Genomic DNA, 13,120 nt, shown 5'->3' with positions numbered 1-13,120 from the left:
CTCTGATAAAACAGACTTTAAACCAAACAAGATCAAAAATGAGAAGGAATAAAGGGAACAATTCAACAAGAAGAGTTAACTATTCTAAATATATATGCACTTCATACAGAAGCATCCATATTCATAAAACAAGTTATTATGTTTTATGAGTCTAACAAGTTCTTAGACTCCCACACAATACTTGTGGGATACTTTAACACTCACTGTGAATATTAGGCAGATCAATGAGACAGAAATTTAACAAGATATTCAGGACTTGAACTCAGCTCAGGATCAAATGGATCTGATAGACATCCACAGAACTCTCCACCCCAAATCAACGGAATGTACATTCTTCTCAGTGCCACATGGAACTTATTCTAAAATCAGCCACATAATTGAAAGTGAAACATTCCCCAGAAAATGCAAAAGAACTGACATCATAACAAACAGTCCCTCAGACCACAGTTCAATCAAATTAGAACTCAGGATTAGGAAACTCATGCAAAACCACACAATTACATAGAAATTGACACACTTGCTCCTCAATGACTCCTGAGTAAATAATGAAATTAAGGCAGAAATTAAGAAGTTTTTTGAAACCAATGAGAACAAAAACACAAAGTACACTGAGTCTGTGGGACACAGAAAAAGCGATGTTAAGAGGGAAATTTATAGCATAAAATGGCCACATTAGAAAGCTTGAAAGATCTCAAATCCAAATGCTAACATCACAATTAAAAGAGCCAGAGAGGCCAAAGCAAACTAATCTGAGAGCTACCAGAAGAAAAGAAATAACTAAAATCAGAGCAGAACTGAAGGAGTTAACGACATGAAAAGCCCTCCAAAAAAATCAATGAATCCAGGAGCTTTTTTTTGAAAAAATTAATAAAACATAAAACTAGCTAGATTAATGAGGAAGAAAAGAGAGAAGATTCAAATAGACACAATAAAAACATGATTAATGGGACATCACCACTGACCCCACAAAAATACAAACTACTGTCAAAGAATACTACAAACACCTCTATGTAAATAAACTAGAAAATCTAGAAGAAATGGATAAATTCCTGGACACACACATCCTCTGAATACTACACCAGGAAGAAGTTGAATCCCTGAATAGACCAATAGCAAGTTCTGAAATTGAGGCAGCAATTAATAGTCTCCCAGCCAATAAAGCCCAGGACCAGATGGATTCATAGCCAAATTCTACCAGAAGTACAAAGAGGAGCTGGTACCATTCCTTCTGAAACTATCCCAAACAATTGAAAAGGAGGAACTCCTCCCTAACTCATTTTATGAAGCCAGTATCATCCTGATAGTGGCTTCCAGGAAGAGAACACAACAAAAGAAGAAAACTTCAGGCCAATATTCCTGAAGAACATCGATATGAAAATCCTCAATAAAATACTGGAACTGAATCTGGCAGCACATCAAAAAACATAACCACTATGATCGAATCGGCTTCATCTCTGGAATGCAAGGCTAGTTCAGTGTATGCAAATCAATAAATGTAATCCATCACATAGACAGAACCAAAGACAAAAACCACATGATTATCTCAATAGATGCCTTTGATAAATTTAACATCCCTTCATGTTAAAAACTTTCAACTAGTTATTGATGGAAGACATATCAAATTAATAAGAGATATTTATGACAAACCCACAGCCAATATCATATTGAATGGGCAAAAGCCAGAAGCATTCCCTTTGAAAACCAGTACAAGACAAGGACTCCTTCTCTTACCACTCCTATTCAACATAGTATTGAAAGTTCTGTCCAGGGCAATGTGGCAAGAGAAAAAAATAAAGCATATTCCAATAGGAAGAGAGGAAGTCAAATTGTCTCTGTTTGCAGATGACATAATTTTATATTTAGAAAACCCATCATTGCATCCCCAAAACTCCTTGAACTGATAAGCAACTTCAGCAAAGTCTCAGGATACAAAATCTATTGTGCATAAATCACAACCATTCCTTTATAACAGAAATAGACCAGCAGAGAGCCAAATCATGAATGAACTCCCATTCACAACTGCTACAATAAGAATAAAATACCTAAGAATACAGCTAACAGGGATGAAAAAGACCTCTTTAAGCATAACTACAAATCACTGCTCAAGGAAACAAGAGAGGACACAAGCAATGGAAAAACATTCCATTCTCATTGATATGAAGAATTAATACCATGAAAATGGCCATACTGCCCAAAATGATTTATAGATTAAATGCTATTCCCCTCAAACTACCATTGACATTCTTCACAGAAGTAGGAAAAACCTACTTTAAATTTCATATGGAATCAAAGAAGACCCCATACAGCCAAAACAATCCTAAGCAAAAAGAACAAAGCTAGAGGTATCATCCTACCTGACTTCAAACTATACTACAAGGCTATAGTAACCAAAACATCATGGTACTGGTATCAAAACAGACATATAGACCAATGGAGCAGAACAGAGACCTCAAAAATAATACTACCCATCTACAACCGTCTGATCTTTGACAAAACTGACAAATGCAAGCGATGGGGAGAGGATCTCCTGTTCAACAAATGGTGCTAGGAAAACTGGCTATTCATATACAAAAAACTGAAACTGAACCCCTTCCTTACACCTTATACAACAATTAAGATGAATTAAAGACTTAAATGTAAAACCCAAAACCATGAAAACCCTAGAAGAAAAGCTAGGCAATATGGTTCAGTATATAGACATGAGCAAAGATTTCATGAAGAAAATGCCAAAAGCAATTGCAACAAAAACCAGAATTGACAAATGGGATTTAATTAAACTAAAGAGCTTCTGCACAGCAAAAGAAACTATCATCAGACAGAATAGGCAACCTACAGAAAATTTTTACCATCTACCTATCTGACAAATGTCTAATATCCATTATTTACAAGGAACTTAAACAAATTTACAAGAAAAAAATAAAACAACCCCATCAAAAAGTGGGCAAAGGATATGAACAGACACTTCTCAAAAGAAGACATTTATGTGGCCAACAAATACATGAAAAAAAACTCAACATCTCTGATCATCAGAGAAATGCAAATCAAAACCACAATGAGATACCATCTTGCGCCAGTCAGAATGGCAATTATTAAAAAGTCAAGAAACAATTGATGCTGGTGAGGCTGTGGAGGAATAGAAATGCTTTTACACAGTTGGTGGGAATGTAAATTAGTTCAACCATTGAAGACAATGTGGCAATTCCTCAAGGATCTAGAACCAGAAATACCATTTGACCCAGCAACCCCATTACTGGGTATATATCCAAAGGAATACATAACATTCTCCTATAAAGACACATGCACAGATATGTTTATTGCAGCACTATTTACAATAGTAAAGACATGAAACTGACCCAAATGCCCATCAGTGATAGACTTGATAAAGAAAATGTGATACATATACACCATGGAATACTATGCAGTCAAGGAATGAGATCATGTTCATTGCAGGTACATGGATGAAGCTAAAAACCATCATCCTTGGCAAACTAACACAGGAACAGAAAACTAAACACCTCATGTTCTCACTCATAAGTGGGAGATGAACAATGAGAACACATGGACACAGAGAGGGGAATAACACATAACAGGGCCTTTAGGGTTTGGGAGTTTTAGGGGAGGGAACTTAGAGGACAGGTAAATAGGTGCAGCAAACCACCATGACACACATATACCTATGTGACAAACCTGCACATTCTGCCCATGTATCCAAACTTTTTTAAGAAGATATAAAGAAAAACAAAAATTTAAAAATAATTGTCATAAGGGGGAAAAAAGAATGAAGAATGAGTAGTACAAATCACAAGAGCAAAAGTGGACTGTAAACTTAGTTTTTTCTAAATGCTCTATATGTTAATGTTTTCTAAGTGCTCAGTATTGTTAACCTTATAATAAACGTACCTTTTTAATACTTTTAATTCAAACTGTTATGGAATTTAAAACTAAGGCCCAGAGATGTTAAGCGGCTTCTCTTGTCTAAGGTCAAAGATCTAATAAGCGACTGAGCTGAATTTTTTTTTTTTTTTGAGATGGAGTTTCACTCTTGTTGCCCAGGCTAGAGTGCAATAGCACGATCTCAGCTCTACCGCAAACTCCACCTTCCGGGTTCAAGCAATTCTCCAGCTTCAGCCTCCTGAATGTGCCAATACATTCAGCTAATTGTTTGTATTTTTAGTAGAAGGGTTTCTCCATGTTGGTCAGGCTAGTCTGGAACTTCTGACCTCAGATTCCTGACCTCTGGCAATCTGCCGGCCTTGGCCTCCCAAAGTGCAGGGATTACAGGTGTGAGCAACTGTGCCTGGCCTGACCTGAGATTTGAATTTAAGCCATTGAGCTTCAGAGGTCATGTTGCTGTCTCATGCAAGCACCATACGTCCTATTTAAAAACTTTCAGATTTACTTTTATAGAGCAATAAATTACAAAACTAACAATAGGTGAGATTTGGCTCTAAGATGGTTAAGTTATAACCCTTCCTTGGTAACAATGCAAAAGGATACAAAGCAGACTTTCACGTATTTTCAAAAGAGAGTAGACATTCAGCAAATGCTGACTTTTTATTTCTTTGATGTACTTAATATTGCCTAGGGCTACTAAGCATCCATTCACACTTTCCTCTATGTGTTCTATTTTATATTTTGTCTATATTCTCTATACAGAGTTTGATTTAGGTTTTGCTGGTGAGTTAAATAAAATCATGTGAGATTGGAAAGTAAAAGGAAAATGGGTGCCATCTTCTCAGGGCCAGTGGGAGTAGATAGATAGTGGTTCTGGGAGACATAAGAGTGAGCAGTGACAGGACTCACGAGTAGTGCCAAAAAGGTAAGGTGGCCATGAAGACGGCTGCAGTTTCCAGACACCTGAATTGCTGCTGCAGTGCTGTGTGATCAAGAATCTAGTAGATTAGTATGCAGCCTCTTCTAGGCCTACCTCCTCCAGTCTTTTTTTGCAAGAATCCAAGCCCATGCAATTATTTCTCAGTTATTTAGAGTGATTTCTATTTCATACACTAACAGAATGGTACATGCTACATGGAAAGTCAGTAGCAAAAACAAGATGATAAATATACTATAGGAGAGTGAAGTGACTTGAAGACAGAAATATTACTCAGTTTTTGTTTTTATTTCAGTATGAATACTTTCAAAATTTATTTATTTATTTTGAGACAGAGTTTTACTCTGTCTCCCAGGCTGGAGTGCAGTGCTGCGATCACGGCTCACTGCAACCTCTTCCTTCTGGGTTCAAGTGATTCTCATGCCTCAGCCTCTTGAGTAGCTGGGATTACAGGTGTGCACCACCATGCCCAGATACTTTTTGTATTTTTAGTAGTGATGGGGTTTCACCATGTTGGTTAACTTAGCCTTGAACTCCTGACCTCAAGTGATTTACTGGCCTCAGTCTCCCAAAGTGCTGAATTATGAGCGTGAGCCACCATGCCTGACCTAGAAATTTTGTTTTTCAAATGCAAGATGTTCACCCAAAGCAAATATTATGACATATCATAATAGTTTACCTACCTGCCATCTTCTGTGCCATTAATTTCAAAGGCTTCTCCATCTTTACTCCAGGACAACTTCAAACTGTGTTTCAAATGTGCGTCACATTTGCTCTCACAATGTAATTCGAGCATATGCAATTTGGGGATTCGAGGATTCTTGGGAGAAACTCTAAGTTTTGTAGCATCTGTTTTTACCAAACAAAGATACTAGTTAGAACTAAGCATAGCTTACTTTGTTATTAAGTGCCTGCAATTTAAGTAACCAAATTGTCACCATAACAGTCCAATTCTCATGCAGGGTTTGTCCCACTGCAATTTCCTAACATTATATATCATTATTATTTTCTTTCTATCCAGGCTTGGACATTTGACAAATTTTAAGTGGAAATATCAGTTAATAGTTTAGTAATTTTCCTCATTATTTATTGGGCAAGGGAGTAAGCAAAGTATAAGCAAACAAATGTCTCTAGAAGTGGAAAATAATATAATTTCTCCTTCGAGTGCTTCTGGATATGTAATCAAAGCACTGTAAAGAAAAAGGGAAAGACAGTTGATTTTCTATTAGCATGTTTATTATTAATTCAGAAACCTGAGGGTAAATGTTTAAGCCCATGCATGGATGAACTATCAACATGAAGGTGGGGAACTAGAAGGTAAGCCCCGGGAAGGCAGAACCTGTGCCTGTTTTGTAACACTACACTATCCTCAGAGCCTAGAAGGGAGCCTGTACACTACAGGCACTTGATACCTATCATTAACTCTCCTGTTGAATGAATTTCAGGGAGTGATAGTTTGAAACAAAAATAAGTTTGTAGTTATCAACCTTATGAAACTCAAAGATTGGTATATGGCTGCTTTAAAAAATGTTTGCTTCATTATAATTGTTTCAAAACATGCAATCCTTACTTTTTAAGGCTATATTAAAAGTAGGTATACTCTTAATGCGGCATTTGGCATTTTGGGGACCTCTTAGAGACCAACTGCACAAGCTGACCTCCAATTCCATAATTATACTCTGATATTTGCCATATACATTTTTCTCAAGGAACTGGTTAAAAACGAAAAGTGTTAATAAAATTAATTGTTATCTCAGGCACAAAACTTGAAGAGACTATTATTGAATTAATTTTAAGTGAATTATTTGATATTCTATTCTACTATTCTAAATTTAAAGCCAGAAATTCATTTAATAATAATAGACACAGTTTAATAAGCACCTCTCTATCAGGACTCTGCTAAGTAATGCATATTCATTGTGGCATTTTAAAATTACAACAACTTCATGAATATTAATACTCCCACCTTACAGAGAAGATAATTCAAGGCTAAAATGAAATTAAACCATAAGACCATGGTTTCCTAACTGGTAAGGAGCTGAACCATGATTTGAACCGAAATCTGCCTGAGACTAAAATTCATACTTTCAATCACTATACTATATAGGCTCTCACTTAACTCAATTCTCAACAGGCCTTTTGGGCATATAAAAATATCCTTAATTCTTCATTGTTATGATTTGTATGTGTTCTTTACATATAAAATAGACACTACAGCATATTGAAAGTTTGTAAACTTATCCATCTCTCTGGCCACTAGCCATTTTGAGGTCCATTTTGGGCCAAGTACTATGTTGAGCAACAGGAATGCCAAGTTCCATTTAGATTCGAGGCTTCATGCCCCTTACACCTAGCTGAGTTGCTTAACCTTCATATAGGTTTACTTTTTGAAGTATAAAAACAATTATCATCATCTTCAGTGATTTCATGAGGGCATCTTGAAAAGTGTACATGACATTTGAAAATGTAGAAGACATCAGAGATAAGTAAATGTTGCAGGAGAGTATTTGAGTGCTTTAAAAATATAGTCTGTGGGGTTGGCACATTTGATTTACTTAGGGCACTGAAAGAGACAGATACTAAAAATAAGAAAAGGATGTAAGAAAAAAGGATGAAAAAAGATTAAAGGAAGGATGTAAATGGGAGAAGAGAGGGAAAGAAATGTCAAGACATCAGTGGGTACATAAGCAGAACAGGTATGAGGAAAAAGGGCATCAGTGAAAACAGAGGAACCAACAAGCATGCTCTCCCTTATTTAGGTGGAAGTGAGAAACAGGCGGGATATTGACATGACACAAGAAACAAAAATGCTCCCTACTATTACTGAAGGACCTTTCTGTAGTTTGTGTTTTCTTGAGGATTCTTTGAGCAATATTAAAGTCAAAATATCAGTGAAGCCCAAGAAACTATTAACAGCTCCCAGGACTGTGCCCTGAAGTGAGAAAGAATAATACAAAGCTGTTTATGACTCAAGAAGAGAATAAAAAATCCTCCTCATTCTGTCATGCCTCAGTCATTATGAAGTTATGAGTTTGTAAAATCTTTAGCCCAAAAACTTAATTACTGGTAACACTACCTTGAGTTGGCTTTTGAAATAAAATACAGTTACAGAGGTATGATGTAGTATGGTTAATAGATAATTTTTAAATATTGACAGCCATCTGTCACTAACAACACCTGGCTTCCTCTTAAAATAGAATGAAGCTGTGCACATATCATCGGCATATTTTGTAATTCTTGGAATGATCTTTTAGATGAAACCCAATCTAGGAATTTTGGAAAACAGCTCAAAGAACTTTATCAGGTAGTCCAACTTAAATTGTATTATTCCATTGGGCAAATGAAGACAGACTGAACCCATGTGACAATTCATGCAAAGTAACAGTGAAATAAAAATACTTCTAATATCCAAATTGGCTGTGACTGCAGTTTTTCCTATAGAATTTTCTACCCAACATGAGTATGACCCAGCATCTTCTTCAGTGGTTCTGTTGATCTGCAATGTGCCATTTTCGTAGATATGATACCGCCTGCCCTCCAGGGGTTTCGCTTCTTCTACCTTCTGCCTATGAACAGAGAAAGCATACATCCATTTGAGGTGGCACAAAATTGCATACTCTTTTAAATACTAGTCGATGATGTCACTCAGGCTAATCCCCTTTTCAAGAGCTTAGCAAATCTTATGAAATGTTCCATTGGGTTTCATATTTTTCTCAAAATGGACCATGAATGTATATCTTACCTACCCAAATAGACTGTGGCTAGAGAAAATATAAATCCATGCTCCGTGCTTCTGCGGTATTTCTCATAGCTACCTGCACTGTTTGCATGTGTCTTCAGAGCTTAATAAATATTTTCTGGCTTATTGATGGTGAACTCTTTAGTTAATGATTGCTCCAGGGTACTAAACAGGAAAGCTAGTAATTGAAAGAGATAATGAACCTTCCAAACCTCCTGCTGTCCTGGGAAAACATTGGTCATTCAGAAATATTATAAGCCAGGGAGTCTTGCCTGTCCTGTGGACATGGATTACATTTATCCTATCAAACCAGAGTTATTTCCTCCCACATTCATCCATTTCCAAGCATTTGCTGCCACAGTTTGATTTACCCTGTACATTTCACAGTAAGTTACTGCTTGAGTTAAAAAAAAAACAAAAAAAAACCACAAAGGATAAACTGTGGATGCTGTCCATGCAGGTTCACAGGACAGGGACCAGGCTGAGGTAAGTGAGAGGCTTGCCTCAGATGCAAAATTTAATGGGGTACCAAACATCTCAGGAGGCACAGTAAATAATATTTCAATGGAGTGTTTTCAAAAATCAAAATAATGCAAAAAACCAATGATAAACAAAATATGTACCATGATTTAAAATAAATAAAGACAATATCTGACCCTATAAATGTATGACCTGGGGTAACTCATCTTACCCTGCCCTACAGAGCAATGACAACATTATTCAAGAACTATTTAATCAAGCTTTTTCAGTAAAGTAACTAATAAGGTAGATCCATATTGACAATGTATTTGAACTTATGATACCAATTAATATATGAAAATTAAAATAAAAATGAATGCTGGAAAAGTCTGAAGCACATGTACTTGGAATTAAATGCAAGCTTAGATAATTATTTAGATAATCCCAAAACAACAACAATAGAGTTAAATATGACCTGTGGTATTATTGAAAAACCAATTCTCCCTTTAAAATTGTCTCTGTAATCTCTTTAATTCTCTGCGTTTCTTTATGAACACAAGTGGCTCTCTGTATGTCTCTGTGTAAGAAAATTTTAGAAACCTAGCCAATGTTTTCAGAAGAGGTGATTTCCTGAGAGGTAAGTTTGTTACCTTATGTCTCAGAGGCACTGGGTACATGTAACAATATAGACGCAATGCAGCCTGTCAAATAAGGGATGAAGAAACAAGGTCAAATCTACAACTGACATTCTCTTAAGAATACTGTGTTTGCTGCTAGCTTACCAGGACACAATTGCCTCAGGTGAAGCAAAGAACTCGCAATGTAAGAAAGCACTGTAGCCAACCACTGTAGCATAATTTTCTTCATCTTCGGTTTGTATCAATGGACGGACATCTATTTGAAAATAACATAAGTACAGTTTTAAACTTTCATGGAAGAAAAGTGTGCAAACTAAATTTTACTATGTCCTATTCATATTAATAAGAATAGAAAACAGCTGAATATTATGGTGTCTGTCTTGAATTATAAAACTATCCCAATTCAGTGCATTTTTGAAAGTATAATTGCAGTGTGAAGTCTAAAACCCAAATGTATGGTGAAAAGTGCTTTGGTTTTTTCCCCCCATATATTATGTGTCAAGAGTTCAACTGGTATTTCTGAACATGACCTTGATCATGTTCCTTAGGAAAACAGCAGGTTAAGCCAGCTCCCAGGCACACTCACCCACAATATTGATATTGGCGTTGGCAAGGATAGTTCCGTGGACATTTGAGGCTTCACACTGGTACACAGCAGTGTGATTCGGTTGTAGGTTGGTAAAACTGACTTCCCTGGGGAAGACAACATCACCAGCAAATGGATGATCTGAAAGAGATTAAAGAATGTCAGTTTGATAAAGAACAGACATAAAATATTTATATACCATTTATTAAACGTGTCACACAGTATTTATATTTTAAAACCAGTTTATGGTGACTAATAGTTCAATGAAGCCAATTCTTTAGGCTTTTTGAAGGTCAACTATGGACTTCTCTTTCTAGATCCATTTAAATTTTCAATCCTCTTTCAAGTTAATATTTATCAGCAAAATATCTGCTTATCTAAAGCTCTCAGACTTTCCATACCTATACTCATAGTACTATTCCAGATTATCTGTTTGGCATTTAAGACCTATGATGAAGTGACACTCATGTTACTCTTCTGAATTTAGATACTGATGCTGCCCAGCACAAATCACCTGGTCAACACATCATGATCCCCCAAGCCATCAATACTGGCTGCTGTTTCTCCCCTTAACACTTTTGTTCCCATTTCATTTCTTTGCCTTTTTCCAGTTTTCTGATCTGCACCATTCATTTCACGAATGCTTCATTCACTATTTAGTCACTTCATCTATATTGCTTGCATATTTCATTTTCCCAGTAAGAAATAAAACTCTTCTTGAGAAAAAGGGCTAGATTTTCTACTTTTGGGCAATAAAACCTTCCCCACTCCTGATCCAAGTATAATTCTAGAAATATCTTTTGGAAATGAGAATGCCTACCCTGAGGCTGGGCATGGTGGCTCATACCTATAATCCCAGCACTTTGGGAGGCTGAGGTGGGTGGATCACTTGAGGTCAAGAGTTCAAGATGAGCCTGGCCAACATGTCAAAACCCTGTCCCTGCTAAAAATACAAAAATCAGCCAGGAATGGTGGCACGCTCCTGTAATTCTAGCTACTCAGGAGGCTGAGGCAGGAGAGTCATTTGAACCCAGGAGATGGAGGTTGCAGTGAGCCGAGACCCTGCCACTACACCCCAGCCTGGGTGACAAAGTGAGACTGTCTCAAAAAAAAGAAAAAAAAAGAGAATACTTAATATTTCTGATGCATTTGTTAAGGACCAAAATCTCTATTGGATGTGGCACATGCATTATCTCACTGACACTGCTCAGAACTTGATGGATGAGCATTTATATTACCATTTTAAAGGTGAGGGTACTGGATTTCAGAGACGCTGAATGATACATCCCACAGCATTTGGCCACTTTTCTAACTCTAAAAGCCCTGCCCTTGCTATGATACTATTAAAAAATGTAGTGGGAAGGAAAACATTAGCTGGAAATATCATGGGAGGGGGACACATGCAAAAATTTTTAGTTCAAAGAACATTACAAGATCACTAATCAATCTAAATTTTTTCTGATTGTGTCTCCACAAGATAATGACTATTCTAAGTTTTAGGTTCCAGAAAACATGAGTGTTAAATATTAAAAGACATATACATCTTTTTCTGCCTGGGAATCATAAATGAATATGCTTTTCACTTGACTGTGAGCTCTCTGAGGGTAGGACTTCACTGTGAGGTTGTATAGTGCATCCCCAGTGCCCAAAGGGCAGCTACCACGGAAAAGCCAGTCAATAAATACTAAGTCATTGTTGGAATGACTTAGAATGTTATTTTGGGCAACATTTATTCTTGAAAGGCCTCTATAAGTAGGCAAACAATAGCCCCTGAAAGATGTCCACAATCTAAGTTCCAGAATGTATGACTATGTCACCTCACGTGGAAAAAAAGCACTTGCAGATGTGATTTAGCTTAAGGACATTGAGGTAGGAAAATTATTTCCTACCCCTGGATTTCCCAAGTGAGCTCAATGTAATCCCAAATATCCTGAAAATCAGAAGGCCAGAGAGAAATGTGACCATGGAAGGATGGTCAGAGAGATGTAATAATGTAGCTGGCTTTAAAGATGGCAGGAGGGAACCAGGTAATGTGGGCAGCCTGGAGAAGCTGGAAAAGGCAAAGAAAGGAATGCTCTCCAAGCATTTCCAGGACATGGCACTGTTGACACCTTGATTTTAGCCAAGACTCATGTTGGAATTTTACAGAAATGTAAAGTAGCATATTTATACTCTTTTAAGCCACTAAGTTCATGTTTAATTTGTTAGAGCAATGCTAGAAAACGAATACAATCCTGTTAGAGAATTTATCACTTATCTCTTGCAAATTAGCAAGATGAGTATCTCTTCCAAGTTTTTTAAGGCTAAATTCTTTAAGAATGTTGCAAAGCACTGAGTCTCTGATCCTATTCTTCACTTCTACACCTCACTAAGAGTCCTAAGTCTTTCAGAGGTAACCCCATCCTCCCATTTAGTTCTCATCCCATTTGATCCATGCATGGCTCTGTATTAATACTGCATTACAAAAGGAAGAAATTAGTCTATTTAAGTGGTATTTTATTTAAATAATTAAACATTGCTTAAATCTGCCTGCTGGCGTAGGTATGGAAATTGTGTGTATTGACAAAGGCTAACAGAAGCTCCCAGGATTCAAGAAAGCCAAGTCTTTGTAAAACACATTAGTCCTACATACTTCAGAAATTCTTTCTCATTGTGTTAGACAACACAGTGAGAAATCATGCAATAAAGTGGGAGAAACTTCAGCTTTGGAGTTAACCCTTCCTGGGTTCAATTCCTGGTTTTAAATGTATCTGGGTTGCATTCTCCAGTAAATAATGTAACCTCTCTGACCTTCTGTTGCCAATGGAGAATAATAGAATTTATCTTTCTTTCTTTTTTTTTTTTTTAAAGATGGGGTTTTACCATGT

The 13,120-nt window shown here is 36.7% G+C and overlaps 1 protein-coding gene across 41 annotated transcripts in view; it reads right to left on the bottom strand.

The window, feature by feature from the left end:
- Positions 1-13,120, bottom strand: part of CHL1 (cell adhesion molecule L1 like) — a 200,645-nt gene that overhangs the window by 36,475 nt on the left and 151,050 nt on the right. For all 41 annotated transcript variants that reach the window (XM_035276117.3, XM_078351502.1, XM_002758566.6 and 38 more), the window contains 4 exons: positions 10,254-10,394; positions 9,812-9,923; positions 8,231-8,397; positions 5,515-5,680 (listed from right to left, as the gene is read on the bottom strand). In XM_035276117.3, the coding sequence (XP_035132008.2) occupies positions 5,515-5,680; positions 8,231-8,397; positions 9,812-9,923; positions 10,254-10,394 (586 nt within the window). The remainder of the gene's footprint in view (positions 1-5,514; positions 5,681-8,230; positions 8,398-9,811; positions 9,924-10,253; positions 10,395-13,120) is intronic.

The sequence above is a fragment of the Callithrix jacchus genome, chromosome 15 (assembly GCF_049354715.1).
Source record: "Callithrix jacchus isolate 240 chromosome 15, calJac240_pri, whole genome shotgun sequence".
NCBI lineage: Eukaryota > Metazoa > Chordata > Mammalia > Primates > Cebidae > Callithrix > Callithrix jacchus.
Note: the sequence above shows the minus strand (reverse complement) of the source record. Positions and strands in the feature narration are given on the sequence as shown.